Source organism: Mirounga leonina, unplaced genomic scaffold (genome assembly GCF_011800145.1).
Source record: "Mirounga leonina isolate KUSES-001 unplaced genomic scaffold, KU_Mleo_1.0 Mir_169, whole genome shotgun sequence".
Taxonomy (NCBI): Eukaryota; Metazoa; Chordata; class Mammalia; order Carnivora; family Phocidae; genus Mirounga; species Mirounga leonina.
In genome coordinates, this window is record NW_023270431.1 from 1,837,958 (window position 1) to 1,864,527 (window position 26,570).

The 26,570-nt window shown below is 36.1% G+C and overlaps 1 protein-coding gene across 4 annotated transcripts in view; it reads left to right on the top strand.

Moving 5' to 3' along the window:
• The window catches only part of NRIP1 (nuclear receptor interacting protein 1), a 79,813-nt gene extending 54,114 nt beyond the window's left edge, over window positions 1-25,699 (top strand). For all 4 annotated transcript variants that reach the window (XM_035015128.1, XM_035015126.1, XM_035015127.1 and 1 more), the window contains exon 2: window positions 18,400-25,699. In XM_035015128.1, the coding sequence (XP_034871019.1) occupies window positions 18,751-22,221 (3,471 nt within the window). In that variant the 5' untranslated portion in view covers window positions 18,400-18,750 and the 3' untranslated portion in view covers window positions 22,222-25,699. The remainder of the gene's footprint in view (window positions 1-18,399) is intronic.
• The last annotated feature ends 871 nt before the right edge of the window (window positions 25,700-26,570 follow it).

Genomic DNA, 26,570 nt, shown 5'->3' on the forward strand with positions numbered 1-26,570 from the left:
GAAAATAGAGATTTATCTACTTTCAAATTTAATAGAGTAGAGGGGAAAATGATAACACAAATTAAACTGTAAAGTTCTTCAACATCAGTAAGTTTCACACAGCTGCAGGGATAACTTGACGAAAGGACATGTTCAGCCAGATGGCCTGTGCTGGCCTCCTTCCCATTCCTGCAAAAGATATGTTATTCACTCCCAGGGTAGCTCAGGGAAAGAGCTGATTATGGAATTAAAACAACCAATGTCCAATTAACCCCTGTTTTGGTCAATGTTTCCTACACACTTTGGATAATTGGCATACTCTAGTTCCGTCAAGGGAGGCAGCTGGTTTATTGGTTAGTTCAAGCTCCTGGGAATAAGAATTTGAAATTCTGTTATCAGCTCTGCTCCTACAAACTCTAAGTGTGACCTTGGACAACTTATTTACCTCTTTGTGTTATTAGATTTCCCCATTTGAAAATTGGAGATAACGTGTTGCTCTTAGACCATACATGAAGTGAAGGCACTGTAGGAAAAGTAAGGGAGGGTATTGATATTTGCAGGGCTCTTTAAGACTGTCAATAAAAGGTACAGTTTGTCTTATATAGTATTATTATAATATCATAAGGATGCTGTGATTGCACAGAACAGAGGCCCACACAACAGAGCTCACGTACAGGGGATTCACGAGAGACATGCAGTAAGCTCTTCAGGAACCCAATGATGAGTGTGTAGCACCTCCTTAAACTGGAAAACCATTCAACAACTCCTGACTGTCTCTTCTGTCTTCCTTTTGCTTTCCTCGTCTTTGCTTCTCTGTATGTGCCTACTTCATTCCTTTCTTTCAGCATACTGACTGCCCGGTATTGTCATCTGTGCAATGTGGCCTCATTAAAGCGACCCAAAATGAAGGTTTTCCATCTCATTGAATTTCAGATCCCAAGAGAAGAAATGAATTGATCCAGTTTAGTCAGGTTCCCAATGTTCCCACATTCCCCTGTGCTTAGTGGACTGGGAACAGATTCTTTAAGAAAAAGGTCTAGGGAAGAAAGAAATGATAGCTATCTTTTGTACCTAAAATTACTCATTGTTTTATGGAAACATGTCTTATAAAATATTACAAAATTAAAGAATTAATTAGCTAGGTTATTAAATTATTTTATAGATCCAAAGTATTTTTTTTTTTTTAGCTTTCCAGGATTTATAGAGAATATGTTAAAGCATTCAACAGATAATTTTGAGTGTCTCTAATCTAGCAGGCACAAGAATACAAACACAAAAGACAATCTCAATTCTCAAGGAGCTTTATATGCGGTGACTGGCAAATGAAGAAAAAAAATTTATTTTTTTTTTTTTGCAAAAGTCTGGTGCTATGGCCATGACTAATAGAATAGTTAACATTAATCAAGTGCTTAAAAAATACCAGATGTTATACTAAGTGTTTTACATACATATTTCATTTAAGACAAGAGCTTTATGAACGTTGGGAACCTGACAGCATCTTTATGAGGTAGATACTGTCATTCCTATTTTACAGCTAAAGAACCTGAGCCCCAGGATGGATAGGTGACTGACCAGAGTCACCTGCTGATGAATGACAGAGTCAGGAATGCACAGACTGTTCTCTGAACCACTGTGCTTTGTGGCTTTTCTAATAAAAACAGGAGACTTAGGACAGCAGAGATAAGATTTTGGAGTAGAAAAAGGAACCCAAAGTTTTCAGTGATATAAATGTATTTGCCTTACCAAATGTTTCCAAATTCACTTTTGCTTTACTCTGTGGCAGTTTTACATACTAATAGGAAAGGCTAGAACCCAGAAGACCTGACTTAGGTTTGGATGAGCTACTTAGTGGCCTGTTTAACCAATCACTCAATTGCTCTTAGATTTAGTACCTTTGTTCGTTAAAATGTGAATTAGGATAATATATTATTAACCAACTCCGTAAGGAGAAATGAAGGAAATATATCTTGGTATTTCATTTGAGGAGATACAGCTTAAAGCACTTGAGGAAAAGCAGGGCCTTTTTTTTTTTTTTAAAGATTTTATTTATTTATTTGAGAGAGAGGTTGAGAGGAGAGAGAGAGCACATGAGAGGGGGGAGGGTCAGAGGGAGAAGCAGATTCCCTGCCGAGCAGGGAGCCCGATGTGGGACTCGATCCCGGGACTCCAGGATCATGACCTGAGCCGAAGGCAGTCGCTTAACCAACTGAGCCACCCAGGGGCCCCAGGGCCTTTTTAATTTACAGTAAACAATGCAGGAGTCCACAGTCTGTGGCAGAAAAGCTCCCAGGAGCTTTTTAGACACTGCTTTGGCCAGCCAGGAATTTGTAAAGAATTGCATCTTTGGGGCAGCTGGGTAGCTCAGTTGAGTGTCTGCCTTCGGCTCAGGTCATGATCTCAGGGTCCTGGATTCTAGCCCCGCATCCATCAGGCTCCCAGGCTCAGCGGGGAGTCTGCTTCTCCTTCCCCCCTGCTCATGCTCTCTCTCTCTCTCCCTCTCTCAAATAAATAAATAAAATCTTAAAAAAAAAAAAAAATTGCATCTTTGTAGCACCCACCACAGACTAGAGCCCCAGAACATTTGTCTTCTTCTGTTTGTCCTTTGTTAGATTCCTGTCAGCAATGGAATTTAACTATCTTATCTAGAACTTAACAAGGTGATAGACTTAGTCAGTGGAATATGGCAGCTCTTTTCTCGTGTTTGAGGGATAATTGAAGGATTAGCCTTGTTTTCTGAGGCCTCTAAAGGACCAGCCATCAGACTAAAAGGAGACAGATGATAGCCCAGTGCAGGAAAGAATTTTTATGCTATTGCGCTTGTGCCAATGTGGAACGAATTCTCTGAATAATGGATCCCCTTTACTGAGTGCCTGCTTTGTGCCTGGGCACTGTGCTGAGCATTCTGTGAACACTGGCACATTTGTCCCTCACAGAGGCTCTGTGACAGGTTTTTGTACATTTATAAATAAAACTTTCTTTTTTTTTTTTTTTAAAGATTTTATTTATTCATTCATGAGAGACAGAGAGAGAGAGAGAGAGGCAGAGGGAGAAGCAGGCTCCCAAGGAGCAGAGAGCCCGATGCGGGACTCGATCCCAGGACCCTGGGATCATGACCTGAGCCGAAGGCAGACGCTTAACGACTGAGCCACCCAGGCGCCCCTATAAATAAAACTTTCAAGAGTAGTTAACTTACTCAAGGTCAAACAGTTTACTCATTGGTAAGAACAGTTTGGTAAGTGGAAGAGCTAGAAATTGAACCCAGAGCTGTGCGATTCCAAAAGATACCACCTTGGAAGACAGTCCATGGTCACTGGAGGTCTTTGGAAAAAAAACTAGACAACCAGAGTTAGCAAATAGGTTAGAAAGGGGTTTAAGCATTCTATGGGATGATTGGTTAGGCAGATGACCTTTCACTTCTCTTTTAACCTTTAAATTCTAATCCTGTTGTGTATGTAGAATCAATTTGCAAGACAGACTGTTAGGAAAATGATAGCTGGTGGTAGAGTCATTATAGGAAAATAGGTTTCTGAAAATTAGCCCCACTGCCAATTTATACAAGTTCTATAAATTTGTTTTCCCACTATTATGCAGACTATGATGTTGGTCATTTTAGCTCTAAAAAGAAGTCATTAGTCCAAGTGAAAATAAAGTGCCGGGGGGCGGGGGGGAACACATTTTATAATGAATGACAAGGAAATTTGATTAGAAAGTTCAATTATCTTTAAGACAAATGACTAAATAGCTTTTGGAATACAGTAAGATACGTTTCGTTTTAAATATATATTAAAGAGTGGTTTACCGTTCATTTTAGGAAACGTGGGTTTTCAAAATCTTACCCTTCTACATCAAAGTTAGATACTTTTTGGACCCACGTGACTTCTTAGCCTCCTCGGACCTGAGAAACATTATTTAGTTTTAACACCATGCCAGGAAGCAAGAAGAGACCTGAAGTTTACCCCTTCGGCATGGGTCAGAGGAGTGAATGTCCTGATTTTATATCACTACCAACAGCACCAGGCAGATAGGGTGAAAAATAGAAAAGGCACAGCAGCAACACGTTGATTCTCCCTGCATCAGTATTCAAGACCTGCTTGGATAATGTTTGTTTTTATTGAACTGGTTTTTAGTTTTTCAGGTTTAGGTCTTCAAAAAGTAATTTGATTACTTTTACATACTCTAATTGAATCACTTTGGTAGGATCTTGTTTTTATTGAGCCAGACACAGTGAAAGCTCACACTTAAAGCTCTAAAGGTTCAAATGAAAAAGATTATCCTAAGAATAGCTTTGACCAATTTGATTTAATCTTTATCACATAATTTAAAGGGTTCAAGTTCCTTACTATATGATGATTATCTACTTCAGTGATTGATTTTTAAAATGGGGATAGAGAAACAGTTTCTCAATTGTGGTTGATACAGTATAAGGTTAATTCATAAAGCCTTTCTTTCCCCATTTTATCATAACTATTTTTTAGGATTTGATTTGTCTGGTTTTGGGGAATAAATCAATGTATTAACTTCACTTCTTAACATATCATCATATGAAAATTTAACAAAGTAATATTTTAATGTTAAATAGGTTTTATTCAATTTTCTATAGAGTGTGTAGTTTGAGAGGGGAAAAGTGATAAAAAGCTTTATGATACCAGTATTCTGAAACATTTTCCCATTCTAGATAAAGTCCGTGGGTATATTAGATCTTATAAACCTTAACTGGGGAGACACTAATTAAAGGAAATTCAATGACTATGATCAGTTTTTTTAATAGAAACAGATGTTGAAAATAAAGATCTTCTTATGAAAACTAAAATCTTATATATATATATATTTCTAAAATGTTTAAATGTTGTATTTTTCTAACAGAATACTAGTCACACTGTCTTCTAAACACAGAACTTCCTGCATAGGACAAAATACTTTGTTACTCTTTAATTTTGTGATTTTTTTTTTGTAACGTTCAGAGTGAAGAAAAAAAAGGGTATCTTGAATTCAAAACCAAACATTATAAATAGCATCATATCATCTTGAATCTTTTTTTTTTTTTTAAGATTTTATTTATTTCTTTGTCAGAGAGAGAGTGCGAGCACAAGCGGGGAGGGGGTGGGGGGCGGCAGGCAGAGGGAGAAGCAAGCTACCCGCTGAGCAGGGAGCCCGATGCGGGACTCGATCCCAGGACCCTGGGATCATGACCTGAGCCGAAGGCAGACTTTTAACCCACTGAGCCACCCAGGCACCCATATCATCTTAAATCTTAAAGTACCTTAGAATTATGACAGTCTACCCCTCATTTTACAGTCTCAGGCTCTGAGAGTTTGACCTGTTGCATGTTCTGCTGGGACCCCTACCTCTGCCAGGTGCTGGGATGTAAGGATGACAAAGATGTAATCCTTGCCTATAAGTTGTTTACCCTCTAGCTGAGGACCAGACATAAACGAACCAAAATACAATTTTGCAATGAGATGATTGAAAGGTCTACTGAGTGCTGTGGAGTCCCAGAAATGAAAAACTATCCTCAGCCTGTGGAGTTCAGGGAAGGCTGTATAAGGAAGGGGTAAGTCCTCCGCTGAAGTTTACAGAATAAAAGAGATGTCTTATTCCTTTAGCTTGATTGTAGGCAAATGGGGCTTATTTTATGTTTTAAAAATGCATTACCTGGTGCATTTTTATGTCTGATCTGTTTTATGAAATGAGGATGATTGTAGGGACTGTGTGGGCGAATGGGGGAAAGGGCACTGAGCAGAAGGTTCTTTACGTTCTATACATTATTTCTCCCACTGTTCTGTCTTATTCATGTGTAATGACAAGAATTTAAATATAAAACCAATTATTTTTATAAATGCTATAATTGAAAGCACGAAAAGGACCAAAACAACAAAGCAGAATATAAATAGTAGGAAATATTGATGTAAGGATTTCAGTCAGAAGCCCTGACTTCTATTATTGCTGTCCTCGTTTCTTCTCCAGCTCAAGAGGAGCCTCTTCTAAAGCCTCCTTCCCACCCTGCCCCCCACCTAGGTCTGTATTCATTCTGAGTGTCAGGTGCCCCAGCAAGGGCCACAAGCAGGCTGTCCCTGAACGGACTGAACAAACCCAAGACCTGGATAGCAGCAGAGCTGGGGCTCATATTGGTAGTGACTGCCAAAGTCACTGAGATGGTGACTGCAGACATTTGCTTGCATGCCCAGATGAGCAAAAGACAGGTCAGGGGAAAGTACGGATGGCAGTTTCTTCAAAAAAATGAAACCATTTAAATAAATAGCCTTTTGACGGATGGTAGGCCAGTAGCTTCATCTTCCTAGTTGAAGAACATATTTTAATGTTACCCTTCAATATTTAAAGACAGAAGTTCTCCAGGTACATTGTGCATACTCTCGTTTTTTGTTTATTAAACCCCCGGGGTGGGACCCTGTCAGGTTATTGATGGCTTCTTTTTACAGATGCCGTCATTATGTCTGTCTGCCCAGGGATTCTGTCAGTAGTGGTGTTTCTCTTCCTCAGGCTGACTAAAACCTTCAATCTGGAAAGCTTTGTATTCTGGGCCAGTACAGGCAAGAATGATATTGTGATGTTTATTTACCATTTCTGGAAAATCAAGTCAGAGTTCATGGACCTTTCATGGCAAAGCAGCACTTTCATCCAGGCAGCACATAAAGAAGAATGTTAATTGATTAACTGGTTAATTAATTGATAAATGATTCCTCCAAATAGACTTTAATCATGTATTTTATAAGGAACTCTTTTGTTTTAAAAGAAAATAAATGTCAGTCGATTTTTGTGATCAAATTTTGATGTACAAATTAGTATCCATTACTGGTAATTTTACTATACCCACATTCTTTTTCTGCCTAGTACAGGAAGTTCCACTTTTTGTGGTATTTAATTTGATACATTTTTTTTTTCTTTTTACTTTGTTACTGAGAAACTCCAGTCTTTTTTTTTTTTTTTTTTAATTTTATTTATTTATTTGACAGAGAGATAGAGAGCACAAGTAGGCAGAGGCAGGCAGAGGGACAGGGAGAAGCAGGCTCCCTGCTAAGCAGGGAGCCTGACATGGGGCTCGATCCCAGGACCCTGGGATCATACCTGAGCAGAAGGCAGCCACTTAACCAACTGAGCCACCCAGGCGCCCCTGAGAGAAGCCCCAGTCTTTCTAGGATAGTACAATTCTGGTATTTTCATTTAAACCTATTTAAATACCAAAAATAATTTTGCAAAATGAAAATCTGATAATTGAGAACATTTACATGTACGTATATCCTAAGTTGCAAATTATATAAAGCTATAGCAGGTGATACGTGATATAACAAGGAAAACTTTGATATTTTAAATTTACCCCAACAGCATTATGTATCCTTAAAAATGATGATTTCTTGATCAGAACACTTTTAGAAAGAACATTCATCACATAACCCTTGGTTCATAAATGTAATGTAAGGTAAATTCAATACTTTGTTTGAACAGCTAAAACAAAAGGCATGGTTTTGTTAGATAATTGCACTGTTCAATAATATATTCCATTAAGAATCACTTTTATTGCTGTTGTCAGTAACAAAACTTTCTTATAAGTATAATTTGGAAGTTATGGAAGACTGTGGATACGTTCTAAAATTTTCCTGGTTGAACCAATTTTTAGCAGTTAAATCTGTGTATTTGGGAAGAAGTGGCCCAAGATATTAAGGAATATACAATTAATTTCCATTTCAGCTGGTACAAAGACATGGAGGGTTGGGGGACCTGCAAGCTAAATTAATTTCAAATTGTCACATAGTAAAGATCAGTAATAACAAACAAATTAATATGGAAGCATCCATATGCACATACACACATTAAAAACTTACAACTCTGAAATACACATACACAAGTTTCTTCTCGTATTCTGTGATCAATGCAACATTTTAAGCAGAATATGCTTTATAACAAAAAGTTCATGAAGATCTTGTCTTCAAAGATGGGGAACATTTTTAAAACAGAGTGTACCCTGTGAGTAAATGCAGAGTATCTGGTAAGGGTACTTAAACCCCCAGGAGCTTTGATCAAATACCAGCTGTTGTATCAGTTCTGTTTGGTAATCTTTCTTACAGATCTGTGACCTTGACCTTGTGCTTGCATCTGTATGTCAAATCTGTTCTCGGGTTGGGGAGACCGTAGTTGAGTTTAATAGGATTTATGCTCCAATCTCAAAGGATGAGGCATATACATACACATGTACATATATATACATATACATGTACACACATATACATGTATATATTATTTATATACATATACATACACACACTGTAAACCCTCAATTCCAGGAGAAGAAAGCAGCATTTTCCATTATACTTTATATTTTGGTAGGGATTGGAAAATACTATGCTTTTGAAAACTGATAGAAAGCAAGCACCGGTACTTTGAAGAGCTATTGAAAAAGGTTAAGAGAACCTCTACCTTCTGTTTATTTTATATTTAAACCCTTTTTTCCCACATTTATGTGCTACCAAAATAATCTGTTAATGAATGTTTTGTGTTTCTTCAGAGAAACTAGTTTCTTCAAGAACAGTAGGAGGCAGTGAACGGACATTAATATTAATGCTAAATAAACGTCGTATGTATTCTTTATCATATAATGATTCTCTTCTAGATTTTTAAAAGCTGTAGTTAGAATTCATTTTAGCTAACAATATTCTAGTATTCTGTGTTTTCAAGCTAATGCAACACAGCATCCAGGAAAGCATTACATTTTTGGAATAGAAATTGTTGGGCAATTGAGCTCTTACTCTAGCTAGCTTCTTTCATTCTGTGAGCCTTTTTTAACTTAAAAATCTCCAACTTTTTCATCTTAATTTTTATTTAAAATTAATTTTTTTATAAACTGTAGAGGCAGAGTAAAATGGATAGTGGATTTTATTGAATCTGAGTCATATACATAAGCCTTCTGAGTATATATCAGCCTTCAGAACAAAGAAGCCCTTTTTTATTTTGCTATATCAGTTATAGGGGATATTTGTTTCTGTTGCCAGGACAAATAATTGTCCTCTCTCTCATATGCATTTATCTATGTTATCAAGGATCCTAAATCTCTACTGTTGCACTTTATTTAGTATGTAGTCATTGTGAGTTAAGCGCAAGCTCCAGTTTGAATATTAGCTCATATTTAGCTTTAAATAAACATCTGTTTGAAATTCCGTGACACCCCCCCCTTAAAGAAAGCAGTGAAGATAAATAATGTGGGGGGTATTGGATGGGCAGGGTGTATGGCTGTTTCAAAATCACTTCCTTCCCTCAGAATTCGCTAAAAAGACTATAACGCACATTGGTCAGGACTGTTTCCACAACTTGATGAGAGCATTGTCATCTTTCTGATTAAAATGCTTATTATCATTTTATCAACTACAATTTGATAAATTACTTGGAATCACAGAAATAAAATTTTAGAGTTGAAGAGGTCTTCAGATACATGTCCTTCTACTGAACACGTGAGTAAGTCAAACACTGGTGTGTCCTAGTGAGTCGCTTTTTTTTTTTTTTTTTAAGATTTTATTTATTTTATTTGAGACAGAGAGCATGAGAGGGAGGAGGGTCAGAGGGAGAAGCAGACTCCCTGCCAAGCAGAGAGCCCGATGCGGGACTCGATCCCGGGACTCCAGGATCATGACCTGAGCCGAAGGCAGTCGCCTAACCAACTGAGCCACCCAGGCGCCCCAAGTGAGTCGCTTTTAATAGGGTATGTGAGTCACACTGTTTTAGTCCTATGGAAGGGGCTGACAGCAAGTTAAAGCTGATGGACCCAGGGCGCCTGGGTGGCTCAGTCGTTAAGCATCTGCCTTCGGCTCAGGTCATGATCCCAGGGTCCTGGGATCGAGTCCCACATCGGGCTCCCTGCTTGGCAGGAAGCCTGCTTCTCCCACTCCCACTCCCCCTGCTTGTGTTCCTGCTCTCGCTATGTCTCTCTCTGTCAAATAAATAAATAAAATATAAAAAAAGGCTGATGGACCTGAAGTTAGGAGCAAATTTGGCCTTGGGCAGAAAGTCCCTTGGGCTGCAACAGAGAGCATCTGGGCAACCGTTTTACTCACTACAGTGTCAGGGGCTTCTGTTACCAATCTTAGAAGACTATTTACATCTCAAGTGAGAACCCCTGGGAGAGGGCAAAAAGCTCTTATGTTCTAGTTTAATGTTGAGGCCCCCAGTTGAGCAAAATATTTTTAGATAAGTTTATTTTCCTGGCACCCATCAAATTGTACAACCACACATCCATCTTTTGATAACGATAATACTGCAAAGAAAAGTACTATCTTGGAATTCAAATTATATCAAAGGACATTAACGAATATTCCTTTTTTTCAATAAGAAATATATTCTAAGAAATGAAATTTCAGGCTTCCTCTTTTACCATGCCCTTGTTATTCCCCTTGAAATGGCAGCAATTGAATGTTTCTTTTATTTTTTGCTCTTAATTTTTTTTCAAAAACTGACTTTTTCCCATTTCTGTCACTGATTTATTATGCTTCTGTTGTAGCGGTGGTCAGTCTGTTAGATTTAGTTTTAATAAAACAATAGTTACAATAATTAAGAGAGTAACAAATGATATTTACAGTTTTTTAGACAAAATAGCTCAGTTTTTCAAATGTTTACAAATACTTAGAATTCTTTTGTTTTTCCAGTTTGAGAAATAATTGACATACATTACTATAAGTTTAAAGTGTACAACATAGTGGCTTGATTTATGTATATTGTGAAATGATTACCACAATAGATTTCGCTAACTCCCATCTTCTCATATAAATACAATTAAAAAAAAAAAAAAAAGAAGGAAAAAAAATTCTTCTCATGATGAAGACTCTTAGGATTTACTCTCTTAACTTTCCTAGATAGCATACAGCAGTGTTGGCTGTAGTCATCATGCTGCATGTTACATCCCTAGGACTTATTTATTGTATAGCTGGAAGTTTGTACCTTTAAACCACCTTCCTCCAGTTTATTCTTCTTTCCTAGCTCTTTTTTTTTTTTTTTTTTTTTTTTGGTTATTCAGTGTCTTTTATGGTTCCATATAAATTTAAAATTTATATACTTCTATAAAAAAAAAGCCATTGGAATCTTGATAGGGATTGCATTGAATCTATAGATGGCTTTTGGTAGAATTGATATTTTAACAGTATTAATTGTTCCAATCCATGAACACAGGATACCTTTTCATTTATTTGTCTTCTTTTCTCTCTATCAGTGTAGTTTTCAGAGTAGAGATGATTCACTTCCTTAAATTTATTTCTAAGTATTTTGTTTTTGATGCTATTGTAAACAGGATCAATTTCTTTTTTAGAAAATTAGTTGCTAGTGCATAGAAATGCTACTGATTTTTGTATGTTAATTTTGTATCTTGCAGCCGTACTGAATTTATTGATTACATCTAACAGTTTTTTGGTTGGTTGAGTCTTTAGAATTTTCTATATATAAAATCATTTCATCTGCATATAGGGACAATTTTTGCTTCTTCCTTTCTAATTCTGATACCTTTTATTTCTTTTTCTTGCCTGATTGCTCTAGTTATGACTTCTAGTACCATGTTTAATAGGAGTGGCAAGATTGGACACCATTGTCTTGTCCCTGATCTAAGAGCAAAAACTTTGAACTTTTCACCGTTGAATGTAATGTTAGCTGTGGGCTTGTCATATATGGCCTTTATTATGTTGCCAAATTTGTTAAGAGTTTTTGCCAAATTTGTTAAGAGTTTTTGTCACAAATAAATGCTGAATTTTGTCAAATGCTTTTCTGTATCTAGTGAGATATGATCATCATTCTTTCATTCCCTTAATGTGATGGATTACATTGATTGATTTGCTGGTGTTGAATTGTATCTGTGCATCTCAGGGATTAGTCCCATTTGATCATGGTAAATGTTTCTTTTAATATGCTACTAAATTTGGTTTACCACTATTTTATTGAGAATTTTTGTCTCTGTATTCATCAAGGATATTGACTGGTAGTTTTTTGGGTTTTGTTTTGTTTTGTTTTCTAGTAGTGTCCTTTTTCTGGTTTTGGTATCCAGATAATGCTGGCCTCATAAAATGGGTTTGGGAGTGTTCCCTCCTCTTTGATTTTTTTGGAAGGGTTTGAAAAGGATTGGTGTTAATTCTTCTTCAAAGTTCAGTGAAATTCACCAGTGAAGCCATCTGGCCCTGGGGTTTTCTTCATTGAGAGATTTTTGAGTACCAATTCAAACTCCTTACTAGTAATTGTCTATTCAGATTTTCCGGTTTTTTCCTGATTCAGTCTTTGAAAGTTGTATGTTTCTAGAAAATTTTCCATTTCTTACAGGTTGTCTAGTTTGTGGAGTATAGTTGTTCATAATAATCTCTTATCCTTTTCATTTATATGGTATTAGTAATGGTAATGTCTCCTTTTTTATTTATAATTTTTGTTGATTGGGTAAAAAATAATTTTTAATTTATAATAGGGCGTTCACTATAGTCTTCACTTCTTAAGGAAGCCCTAGGACCCTTAATCTGAAATGTTACTTTTTCTTTCCTGTTCTGTGAAATTTAATGTTGAGTTTCATGTATTGTAACTTTTCATTGGCCCTTGTTTGGAAAGCTTAATCTCATACATTTGGATAAAATGGTGTTACGTCCTCTTGATAAATTTTTCTTGGATTTTTGTTTCCTTTTCAACTTTAAAACTTTCTTTCAGAGTCTCACCTTAGAGAACACCAAGAGTTTTCTAAATTATTTACCTCGATTTGTATTGCTTTAATAAAAGTTTCAGTAATTAGGACTTCAGAATCTTCCTAGTACTTAGATATTTTTCTTTTAATCCTTAATGAAACATCTTAATATTTTTCTTAGCCTTTTGTGTAAAAAGCATCCCTAAAATAATCTACAGTGGAAATTAGGTAATACTGTCCAATAGGAGTTATTCTTGAATGTCACAATTAAGTAGACTTTCAGTTACTTTTGCATTCTGAGGAAGCAGAGCCAAAAATTAAAATGCTCATGAGAGTGGTATCGGAGAAATACCTTTAAATTCAATACTCAAGCAGGTATTACTTGATAATGGAGAAGAAAGTAGAAGGGATTTCATGGAAACAATTGGAAGTCATGAGGTATTTACTAGACATAATTTAAATACCATACAAAGTGACTTCATAGATGTTTAATCACTGAAATGTGTTTCTAATGGAGGATTTGATCTTAAGTAAGATACTGAATCCTTTCCTTAAAAACAGCTGGAGGAAGACCTTTCTCATTGTTTACTTATTGTCAACCAAAAGTAGTCCCACATACAAGAATTCTATTAGATTCATCCTTCATTTATCCAAGTACAATTTTATTTTGCCATTTCAAAAATTGTTTAAAAATTCAGCAGATTTTCCCTTTGCTTAATAAGCCATTTCCAAATAGAAAGTGCAAAACACATTGCAATGAAAATAGTTTACTTCAAAGAATCAGTATAACATCCATTTGGGAACTGTTAACGTGCAAATTATTTACAACTATCTTATTGACTAAAGTTCTAAAAAAAAAAAACTTAGACTTCAACATAATTTCATATTTTTCAGGTACTTAAAAAAAATGTAGCTTTAAAAAAAATACACTCTGAATTCACGCATTTTACTAAATATTTAACTAAACTAGCCTATGTGTTGAAACTTGGATCCTTCCCCAATCTATGCATATGGTCAAGATTCCATGGAATCCTTCAATGGTTTAGTTTGATTTTATTGTTTTTTTAGATCTAACAATAATTTTTTTACTGTATGCTAGCTAGAGCAGTAAAATGTCAATTTTATAAAATTTAAAAGATTTTCATGCTTATAAACAATTTTAAATCAATAAAAAGATTCAGTTTATAATTTTAACATTATAACAGTTGTACACGAATTTTATTAAATTGTCATGAAATGCATTAACCCTTGTATACTGTCAGGCAGGGTTCTTTGGACCTGGTGTTAGTTTTTGAAACCTTTTTCTTTTTTTTTTTTTTAATATTTCTAACTAGTAGGAAGGATTATGTTACATGACTTTTATTCGTTTTAAAAGTTTTAATCACATGTGTTTTTAATAGGAAAAGAACAGGTATCTTGCTATTACTGTATGTGCCCAATGGAACCTTTTGTAAATCAAAAAGACATTATGGAACCTTAGTGATCTTAATTTTCCTATATCATTAAGTATTTTGCCATTTTCTGATCTTGATAATTAATTCATTATTTATTTCCAACTGTGCCAAATACTAAAAAGAATAAGCAAAGAGAAAATAATGGAAGTGCCTAGAAGGGTGATGCAGTAGTGAAATAAGTCATCATTGTATAATCTTCAATTTCCTTATTGCATAGCCCATTAATTCTATATCATCTTTCATGAAGGTTTAAAAAGTCTGGAGACACTGTCTTTGTAGTCTTCCTAGTCTGTTTTAAGTTTTTAGTAAACGCAATAGAGAATTCGGTATTTCTCATTTTCCATCTGCAACATCAAAGAAAAGAAAGTTGGCGTAGGAAGATGCTTCAATTAGATGAATCAGAGGATGACTGCAAGAGAATGATGGTAGTACTCTAGACATGAATGATGATGGTGACATTGACTTTATAAAGCAACATCTCTGACTGTTGTCTTCAGATGATAACATCCTAAACTAATTTTTTCAAACTCAGGAATCAATGAGTGAACAATATAGTTCAACATTATAGTTCTTTTATTTTTTTCCAGGTTTATTGAGGTGTAAATGACAAGTAACATTGTGAGTTTAAGGTCTACAGTGTGATGATTTGATAATGCACATATATAGGAAAATGATTACTATAATAAAGTTAGTTAATACACTCATCACCTCACATTGTTCCCATAACAATATAGTTCTAAAGACAAAAAGGAAATACAGTATTTCTTTCATCTAGTCAGTTGCTCAATAAGAAGGGCTTCATCACTCACTATTTTGTGACAAGAAGCTCAGCCCTCCTGTTTTGCTCAAAGGAAATATGACAGTATTCTTTCTTTTATGATGTTGGCACATCCAAATTTATTTGGAATGGTTCATAAGGGCAAATATTGAAGGCTGGTGTGTAATAAAAGAGATTGGAAGAAAACAGACATGGATATGAAATAATCCATTGGGTTGATCATTATAATTGGTGTTAGTAAATCTAAAAATAAAAAATATATATTTTGCAATTATGGAACAAGGAAGATTTTCTTCCTCTCTTCAGCATAATTATGAGCTGTCAGAGTTTTCCAAAGTCACACATTTTGAATTATACAAGTACAAAAAGAAGACCCAGAGGTGATGATAAAGCTTACCTCTTAGACATGTACCAGTCTGGAATTGGTACTTAAAGGATGTTTCCAGGTTCTTGCATGACAGTTGATTGAGCTGTCAGTTGCCCATTATCTTTCAAAACCAGGAAGATAAGGAATTAAGAATGGGCTTGATGTAAATTGTGTAAATTCTTACTTAAAATTCTGATGTTGTTTTATGTTACCCCTTCATTCTTCCTTTGTTAATTATTCATAAATTGACTTAAATATTAAAATGTTTGTTGGACCCAGATGGTAATGGTGATGCCTGTTTTTCTTGGTATACTGAGAGTTAAAACAAATCCATTAAAATTACAGAGCTGATTTTGATTTAGAATGATAAATCTAAAATCAAGATTAAATCACCTCTTGATATATTATTAAAGGTTACACTAAACTTTTTGTTAAAATCAGTTTTTCTAAAAATTTTATGGAACCACCTTATAAAAATGACAACTGAGTTGAAACAAATATTGTTCAATCAGGTTTTATTTTTTTTTCCTTCATATATATGTATTTTTAGGGTTCGTTAAATCTTTCTTGGCTTTGCCTGTCGTATCTACCAACCTAATGTTTAAAGATAGGATATTAATATAACCTATTTTAGTTTCTGAACTAAAATTTTTCTTATAAAATCTCATGAGAGTGGGGCACCTGGGTGGCTCAGTCGTTAGGCGTCTGCCCTCGGCTCGGGTCATGGTCCCAGGGTCCTGGGATCGAGCCCCACATTGGGCTCCCTGCTTCGGCGGGAAGCCTGCTTCTCTCTCTCCCACTCCCCCTGCTTGTGTTCCCTCTCTTGCTGTGTCTCTCTCTGTCAAATAAATAAATAAATAAATCTTTAAAAAAAAAAAAAATCTCATGAGAGTTACAAAACTTGTTTCATTTGTTCATTTGTAATTTTTTTTCTACCTTTTTTTTTCCTGCCCCCTCCTTACTTTTACTCTCTTTGTTTTCTTTTACCCCCCGTAAACCAAATGTTGTGGATAATTCTGTTCCCTTTGCAAAATCACTTAGCAAGTGTATGCCATATAAGTAAAGTCTCTTCCTTATTGCGTTTATGAGGAGCCCGTTGAGTATCTTTAAATAGACACAGGCTCTAATAAAATCATTGTCGAAGTTTTGAACGTGCAAGTAGATCCACTGATAAGGCATTAAATCACAGTATTTTGTAAAGTATTCCAGTTTTAAAATATACTGCTTGCCAATCTCTCAAGAGGCCTAATTCTTAATAGTACGTTGACATTTAGATATTTTTTTACCAAATATACTCAAGTAGTGTTAAGCATCTGGCAACATTCTTAAGTAATATGTAGATAAAATGAAAAAGGAAGCAAACTGTATGTCGGTGATTCAAAAATAATGTGGTTGTCTTTTTGCTGAAAGAAAATGAGTCAGGCTAATAATACTAACTCTAAATAATTTTAACTTTAAGAAGTCTAGACATTTTGGTGATGGTAATATTTTACATTATACCCTAATATCTGTAGTCTCAGTGAGCTGTACTGTATTCAATCACCTTGTCTCCTTTTGTTTTTTTTTCTAAATTTCTCAATTAAGTTCTGTTCTTTATTCTAGAAATGTGAAAGGCAAGGTTTGGGAAAGGTAGGAAGGGATTGTTAATGATATCTCCTGCTTCAGTTATTTAAAGGAAAGAGAAGGAAGTTATCTGAAGAAATTTGGCTCACTCAGTTCCCTGAAGAGCTTTTACTAGTAGGATCTGAGTGACTTCAAGCCTTAAGTAGTCTCAGAATTCCTACTTTTTTCAGCATTTCATTTTCTGCTAGCACGATGGTAGGTATTGCCACTGAGTGCCTCCTGAAGCAGCATCTCAGGAAATACAGCCTTTGATTTACAGATTCATCTTATTTAAAAACAACAGGTTTCCTATGAAAAGAAGGTCTCTCCTCCCTGAGTCATAATGGTGCTGTTTATACAATTTTTTTCAAAAAAATTAATGAAAAATAACCACATGGACTTAGAATTTTCTGGAAGCAATTATTCATCTTCCTGTCAGGTCAATTCTAAATTTGTTTCCTGCCCACTTTTCTACAGGGTGATGTGATTGCCTGTTGTATACACATAGTTATATTTGTACATTTATGGTAACCACATTTTCTAAACCAAAAATTGGTACAAGTACCTTAACACATTTTTCTAAATTAATGATTTTTCTTTTAAAATCATAAAATTTTTTCAAGTCACATATAATAGTTTAATTTATTTATACTTTATACTGATAGCGAAGTCACACAAAAAGAAATAGCATGGGTGGGGAAAAGAGTATTTTCTATGAGGAACATCCTAGAAACTTAAAGTTACAGGTTTACCCATAACCTGTCTTCTTCATCTGTTAGGAATGGACCTCACATTAAAATTTCTACATAGAGCAAATGAGTGAAGATTTAAAAATGGATACATTAAACCTCTGATAGACTTGATCAGCATCTAGAGAATCACTGTCTTCTGTCATGGTAGAAATGAAGTTTTATACTTCAGTGTTTATGAATATGACTAAGACTGTCACACTTTGCATAGACCTACAAGATATTTGTCAGTCTTCCATTTCTTTGAAAACAGAAATCCTACAAATTACTTATGGAATGTGTGATATTTCAAGGATGCTATCAGAAGTGAATCTGCTCTGTAGTACTCAACCCTACACACAGCTCATCAGATGAGTCCATGTTATATGCATCTCTTTTTTTTTCCTGCACATCTGTTTTTGTTCCTTCATAAGCTTCCATTAATATAAGAAAGCTAATTCTAGCTCCCTTATAGAGCTACATCATTATAAAAGAGACTTAGCATTCATATTACTCTGCGTAAAGTGCTCATGAAAATTCAGAAACTTGGTGTGCTTTGGAAGACAGTTACATAACGCCAAAGTATTTTCTCTAATTGATTTGCAATATGGATTAATTTATAGGATTTCCAGTAGCAATTTCCAGTTTAATAGGAATGGCAAAATATGTTACTAAAGAAGTATCTATAATGCATATATATGTATGTACATTATGTTTTACATATGTGTATATATATATACACATACACCTACATAGAAACAGAAATACTAGATTCTTTAGCTTATTGGTATCATAGCATAATACTAGTTCTGTCCCTTCTTAACTTTTTATTTTTTTTATTTTTTTAGAACACTGCTATTTGCATTTAATTGGAAACAAAAGATGAAGAAGGAGAAGCAGTATATTCGCTAAGGAGTCTATCTGCTTGCTGCTGCAGACCTATGTATTAAGGAATTCTTTTGCTTCTTCTTGTGTAGGAGTTGGTCAGCTCTGTGGTCATACTACTTTGGAATTTGCCTGTCTTTCATCTTGTCATTGCCAGAGAAATCCTGGTTGGAATGTAACAGGACATCTCCATCTGATTACTATGGAAGGTGATAAACTGACACTCACTTATTAAAGTTACATCTCACTCACCCACAGAAAACCATTCTTTAACGTGAATAGAAACCAAGCCCTTGTGAACACTTCTATTGAACATGACTCATGGAGAAGAGCTTGGCTCTGATGTGCACCAGGATTCTATTGTTTTAACTTACCTAGAAGGATTACTAATGCATCAGGCAGCAGAGGGATCAGGTACTGCCATTGACAAAAAGTCTGCTGGGCATAATGAAGAAGATCAGAACTTTAACATTTCTGGAAATGCATTTCCCACCTGTCAAAGTAATGGTCCAGTTCTCAATACACATTCATATCAGGGATCTGGCATGCTGCATCTCAAAAAAGCCCGACTCTTGCAGTCTTCTGAAGACTGGAATGCCGCGAAGCGGAAGAGGCTGTCTGATTCCATCGTAAATTTAAATGTGAAGAAGGAAGCTTTGCTAGCTGGCATGGTTGACAATGTGCCTAAAGGCAAACAAGACAGCACATTGCTGGCCTCTTTGCTTCAGTCATTCAGCTCTAGGCTGCAGACCGTTGCTCTGTCGCAGCAAATTAGGCAGAGCCTCAAGGAGCAAGGATACACACTCAGTCATGATTCTTTAAAAGTGGAGAAAGATTTAAGGTGCTACGGCGTTGCATCAAGTCACTTAAAAACGCTGTTGAAGAAAAGCAAAGCTCAAGATCAAAAGCCTGATACCAGTCTTCCTGACCTAACTAAAAACCTCATCAGAGACAGGTTCGTAGAGTCACCACATCATGTTGGACAAAGTGGAACAAAGGTCATGAGTGAACCCTTGTCGTGCGCTGCCAGATTACAGGCCGTTGCAAGCATGGTGGAAAAAAGGGCTAGTCCGGCCACTTCACCCAAACCTAGTGTCGCTTGTAGCCAGTTAGCATTACTCCTTTCAAGTGAAGCCCATTTGCAGCAGTATTCTCGAGAACATGCTTTAAAAACACAAAATGCAAATCAAGCGGCAAGCGAAAGACTTGCTGCCATGGCCAGATTACAAGAAAATGGCCAAAAGGATGTTGGCAGTTTCCAGCTCTCGAAAGGAATGTCAAGCCATCTCAATGGTCAAGCAAGAACACCGTCAAGCAAACTAATGGCAAGCAAAAATACCACCTTTCAGAATCCAATGGGTGTCGTTCCTTCTTCCCCCAAAAATGCAAGCTGTAAGAACTCACTAGAAAGAAACAGTATCAAACAAGCTGCTAATAATAGTTTGCTTTTACATCTTCTTAAAAGCCAGACCATACCAAAGCCAATGAATGGACATAATCATAGTGAGAGAGGAAGCATTTTTGAGGATAGTAGTACACCCACAACTATCGATGAGTACTCAGATAACAATCCTAGTTTTACAGATGATAGCAGTGGCGATGAAAGTTCTTATTCCAACTGTGTTCCCATAGACTTGTCTTGCAAACATCGAATCGAGAAACCAGAACCTGACCAGCCTGTTTCTCTCGATAATTTAACTCAGTCCTTGCTAAACACCTGGGATCCCAAAGTCCCCACCACTGTAGACATCAAAGAAGATCAAGATACCTCAAGGAATTCTAAGCTAAATTCACACCAGAAAGTAACACTTCTTCAATTGCTACTTGGCCATAAGAATGAAGAAAACGTAGAAAGAAACAGTCCTCAGGAAGTACACAGCGATGTGACCAAGTTCAGTACCCAGAATTACACGAGGACTTCTGTAATAGAAAGCCCCAGTACAAACAGGACTACCCCAGTGAGCACTCCTCCATTCCTTGGATCCACAAAAGCAGAGTCCCCCATCAATCTTTCCCAACACTCTGTGGTCATCAGATGGAAGTCCCCACCATATGCCTGTGGCTCTCAGGCTGAAAAGCCCGCAAATACTGCATCTAACCACTTGATGGACCTTACAAAGAGCAAGGAATCGCAAGGAGAGAAACCAGTCCAGAACGAAGGCGCCCAAAACCCTGCGACTTTCAGTGCCAGTAAACTGTTACAGAATTTAGCTCAGTGTGGAATGCAGTCATCCCCGTCAGGAGAAGAGCAGAGACCTAGCAAACAGCTGCTAAGTGTCAACACAGATAGACCTGTAGGCATGGTTGATAGATTAAATAGTCCTCTGCTCACAAATAAAGCAAACGCAGTGGAGGAAAACAAGGCATTTAGCAGTCAAGCAACGGGTCCCGAATCAGGACTTTCTGGTTCTGAAATAGAAAATCTGCTTGAAAGGCGCACTGTCCTCCAACTGCTCCTGGGAAACCCCAACAAAGGGAAGAGTGAAAAGAAAGAGAAGATTTCTTTAAGAGATGAAAGTACTCAGGAACATACAGATAGAGCTTTAAGTGAACAAATACTGATGGTAAAAATAAAATCTGAGCCTTGCGATGACTTACATATTCACCATTCGAATGTGCACTTGAGCCATGATGCCAAGGGTGCCCCATTCTTAGGTCTGGCACCTCCGGTGCAGAGAAGCGCAGCTGCCTTACCAGTGTCCGAGGACTTCAAATCGGAGCCCGTTTCACCTCAGGATTTTTCTTTCTCAAAGAACGGTCTGTTGAGTCGACTGCTCAGACAAAATCAAGAGACTTACCTGGCGGATGATCTGGACAACAGTCACAGAAACAGTGAACTGACAGTTCTAGAATCAAAGAACCTTTGCATGGTCCCTAAGAAAAGGAAGCTTTATACTGAGCCTTTAGAAAGCCCTTTTAAAAAGATGAAAAATAACATAGTTGATGCTGCAAACAGTCACAGTGCTCCGGAAGGACTGTATGGGTCCTTGCTTAACCAGCAAGAGCTGAAATTTAGCAAAAATGATCTTGAATTTAAATACCCTGCCAGTCATGCTTCAGCCAGCGAAAGTGAACCTAGGAGTTGGGCCAGAGAGAGCAAAAGCTTCAATGTTCTGAAGCAGCTGCTTCTCTCAGAAAACTGTGTAAGAGATTTGTCCCAGCACAGGAGTAACTCCGTCGTCGAGAGTAAAAAGAAAGGACACAAAAATAATGTGACCAATAGCAAACCTGAATTCAGCATTTCTTCTCTAAATGGACTGATGTACAGTTCCACTCAGCCCAGCGGTTGCATGGAGAACAGGACATTTCCATACCCAGGAGTGGTAAAAGATCCCATGAGTCCTCCTTTTTCTGAGCACTTGGGCTGTGCAGGGTCTAGACCAGAATCTGGGCTTTTGAATGGGTGTTCCGTGACCAGTGAGAAAGGACCCATTAAGTGGGTTATCACAGATGCGGATAAGAATGAGTATGAAAAAGACTGTCCAAGGCTGACCAAAACTAACCCAATACTGTATTACATGCTTCAGAAAGGAGGCAATGCTGTTACCAGTCGAGAAACACAGGACAAGGACATTTGGAGGGAGCCCTCATCTGCTGAAAGTGTCTCACAGGTTACAATCAAAGAAGAGTTACTTCCTGCTGCAGAAACTAAAGCTTCTTTCTTTAATCTAAGAAGCCCTTATAATAGCCATATGGGAAGTAACGTCTCTCGCCCACACAGTGCAAATGGAGAAGTTTATGGACTTCTGGGAAACGTGCTAACAATAAAAAAGGAATCAGAATAAAATGTACCTGCCATACAGCTTTGGATCTTTTTAAAACTACTTAGTATGAACTTGAGATCTGTATAAATAAGAGCATGATTTGAGCAAAGCATGATAAAATTGAAACTTTTTTCACTTTGAAAAGTCTTGGTTACTGGTGATGTTTAAATATGCATACTACTTTTTGCTTTACGTTAGATGTCATGAGGAGACTACCGAACTAGCAATTGGTTGTTTAACACTCTGTATGCATCAGACAACAACTGTGAGTAGCCTATGAATGAAATTCTTTTATATAATCAGATAATAGGCATAAATGAAAATGTAAATCTCCATCCATAGTGGATTAACGCATTTTGCCTTTATTAGGGTACTTTATTTTGCTTTTCAGAAGTCAGCCTACATAACACATTTGTTTTTAAATCCAAATTGTTAAATAACTCTTTAAATGTTAATTATTGGATTAAAAAAAAAACTAATTCACTTCTCATTATCTGATTCAAAAATAAATTAGAAAAAATATATGCTTACATTTTTCACTTTTGCTAAAAAACATATTTATTTTTAACTCTTGGAAGGGGTTTTGTGGTTCCCAACGTGTCTCCCCCACCCCACTCCTTTTCAATATATATTTCTTTAAACCTTGTACTACTTAGTAAAAATTGATTACAATTGATGGAAGTTTGATAGATCCTTAAAAAAAGGCAGATTTCCATTTTTGTATTTTAGCTACTTTACTAAATATTCCTCCTTTTACAGAATTAGGAAAGTTAACCATTTACCTTCAGGTGGTTTCCTGAACAGTTGAATATTTAAGAAGTTGTTTTTAACAGAAGCAAAATGGCTTTTCTTTGGACAATTTTCACCATCTCTTGTAAAAGTTACTTCTCACCATTTCTGTGGTACCTGTGAGTCTTATGACCAGGGTTTCTTAAAAGCTGGACTCAGACCACCTGCATTAGAATCATCTGGAGCCCTTGTTTTAGAATGCAGATTCCTAGGCAGCATCTCAGATCTACAGATCAAGAATCTCTGCTAAGTGGACCTGAGAATCTTCCATCTGCATCTAAACACACTCCCTAGATGTTTCTTCTGCACGCTGAAGTTTGAGAACCATTGCTTATGACTTTTCTCAGAACACAGGATTGTAAAAAAAACTATTTGATGCCTATATTTTCCCCAGTACAGTTATACATCAACTCAAAATTTGCAATATTATAGTTCGTATATAACCGTTATGTCTTTGGAAAATCGGGTTCAGAATACTTTTTATGACAAAAAAAAAATTGGGTGGAGGGGACAACTTTCATATCTGGCTCAACATCTCAGGAAAATCTGTGATTATTTATGTGTTCTAATGAGTAACATCTACTTAATTAGCCTTAGGGATGGAATAACAGGGCCACTTACCAAACTCAGGTGATTCCAGGATGGTTTGGAAATTTCTCCTGAATACATCCTTAGTTTCCATTAAAATCATTGTCCTAAGAACATTGCTGACAAAGATGAAAACATTTATTTCAAACCCAAGAAAGGCACTAAACTCAGATTGACTAAACAGAAAAATACAAAGGGCACATATACATGACAGAGTTGTACACGGTCACTCCATTGGACCTATTATTTTAAAATTGTAATTAGAAGTAAACATTGATGTTATCTTGGAAGAACTTATTATTGAGCCACATGAGGTTTTGATCTTGAAACAAGTCCATATGTTTAAGTTCAGCTTTCACAGTCCACAGTTCATTGACCAGATAATATTTTTCTTTTTAAAAGTGAGCCAGGTTTGCAACTGACCTATCAAAAAATTGTTATATAATCAACTATTAATTAGAAGGAAATCTATTTGAAGTTGTTCTACTTGAAGACGTTTCTAAGATTTTTATATTAAAAATGGGCGTTATTTCCTAATACGATCTAAAACCCTAAATGATTATTTTTTTCTCGAAATGATTTGTAAATAGTTACTGGATATATTATAAAACAATAGTCAGGAGTGAATATTATGCTATATCATGGAGAGATGAAGGTGTACGCTTATTCTGAAGTAAAAATCCCACTGGCCAGTGAATATATTCTACTTCATCCCATGTTGATTCTGTGACAATCTTCTTGTCTACACTATATAAATAAGCTTTTAAGCAAGTCATTTTTTTCCCTGCCATTATGAAAGGTCTGGAGCCTTAGAGATATGCTAAAAAAATTGTTGGTATTCCCCTTTGGTCAGGGGAAAATGGGCTTTCACAAGGGAGTGAAATTTAGGTCAGGGAAAAGAACATCAAGGGCCAGCATCGCTATATTTTTGTTTGTTTCTTCAGTTGGTTGGTTGTTTTTGTTGTTGTCATCGTTCACAATTAAAGGAATGAGGATATATAATACGTAGATAAACATGACCAGAAGAATGACGTTCTGATTTACTAGAGAATGTCCCCAATTTGATTTTAGGGTGATTTTAAAGAAAAACCAGTGAGAAAGGGCATACATCCATAAATTCACTTTGTTTATGCATATGTAGATATGAGGATGCACATATACACATTTTCAAGGACTATTTTAGATATCTAGACAATTTCTTCCTAAAGAAGTCATTTGTGAAAGGGTACTGCAGCTCTCATTGACATCAGTAAGGTAGCAATTACCTGTTTATTCTCTGGTACATGTTACAGAAGAGTAAACTGGTGAGAGTATATATTTTATATATATATATATATATATAATATGTATATATATATATATTGACTTGTTACATGAAGATGTTAAAATCAGTTTTTAAAGGTGATGTAAATAGTGATTTCCTTAATGAAAAATACATATTTTGTATTGTTCTAATGCAACAGAAAAGCCTTTTAATCTCTTTGGTTTCTGTATATTCCATGTATAAGTGTAAATATAATCAGACAGGTTTAAAAATTGTGCATGTATGTATACAGTTGCAAGTCTGGACAAATGTATAGAATAAACCTTTTATTTAAGTTGTGATTACCTGCTGCATGAAAAGTGCATGGGGGACCCTGTGCATCTGTGCATTTGGCAAAATGTCTTAACAAGTCAGATCAGATGTTCATCCCAACATGACAGTATTCCATTTCTGGATATGACGTCTGTGGTTTAAGCTTTGTGAAAGAATGTGCTTTGAATCCAAGGGTCTTAAAACTTTTTAAAATCAAGTCAACCACTTTTCAACATAACGAGTTCACACAACTACTTTCATGAATTTTTTAATCCCATTGGAAATGTACTATTATACCAGGCGTATCCCAGTATACTGGAATACAGGCACATTACCATTCATGATATGAATTCTGGGGTTTACACAACCAATTTTGATGCGATCTGCTTAGTAATATAATTTGTCGTTTTTATTAGAGATTTCATTTCTTCATGTGATGTCATGAAACTGTACATACTGCAGTGTGAATTTTTTTGTTTTGTTTTTTAATCTTTTAGTGTTTACTTCCTGCAGTGAATTTGAATAAATGAGAAAAAATGCATTGTCTTTGGTTTCAAATGACTGTTATTTTGGGGGCTTTCTCTGGTTTTTAGGTTTTCCATAAATATAAAACTCTCTGTTCATGAAAATAGCAAGTCTTCAAGGATGCTTTACCCTTCTCAGAAAAAAAAAAGGAAAAAAAAGAACAACGAAGAAGAAGGTGGCCCATGAGTTAATGTATCTAGAGGCAGGGCAATTGAAGCATAGCTCAAAGAGACAGTCAGCCTACCTCGCCTCGATTCTGTTATTTGGTGTGTAACTGAATGATCACTGTAGATTTTCAAAGTGGGAAAGAATTTGTACAGTGTTCAAAAATAAAGATTTGATAAACATTTGTTTTAAGATAAGATTTTATTAGGTTTTTTATCCAATTTTCAGTGAGTGTTATGTTCATTTTAAATTTAGAAAAGGTCAGGGCGCCTGGGTGGTTCAGTCTGTTAAGTGTCCAATTCTTGATTTTGGCTCAGGTCCTAATCCTCAGGGTCATGGGATCGAGCCCCGTGTGGGGCTCTGTGCTCAGCCGGGACTCTGCTCCAGATTCTCTTCCTCACCCTTTGCCCCTCCCCCTGCCCACTTGATATCTCTCTCTCTCTCTCTCAAAATACATAAATATTTAAATAAATAATAAATAAATAAAGGTCTTCAGTCATCTTCCAAAACTAAATGTATATAATGTGTGCACACACATCCATATGTAAATATATACTGTATGTATATAGGTAATGAGTAGATGACAATGATAAGCAAAATATATAGTAAGTAATGGAGACGAGTTTATTAAGGAAAAAACCAATTCTTGTGAACCGATGGCCTGGGAACTTTTATTTTGCATAAATCTTATTAATGATAATTTAGGAGGAAGCCATTTTCCCAAAAT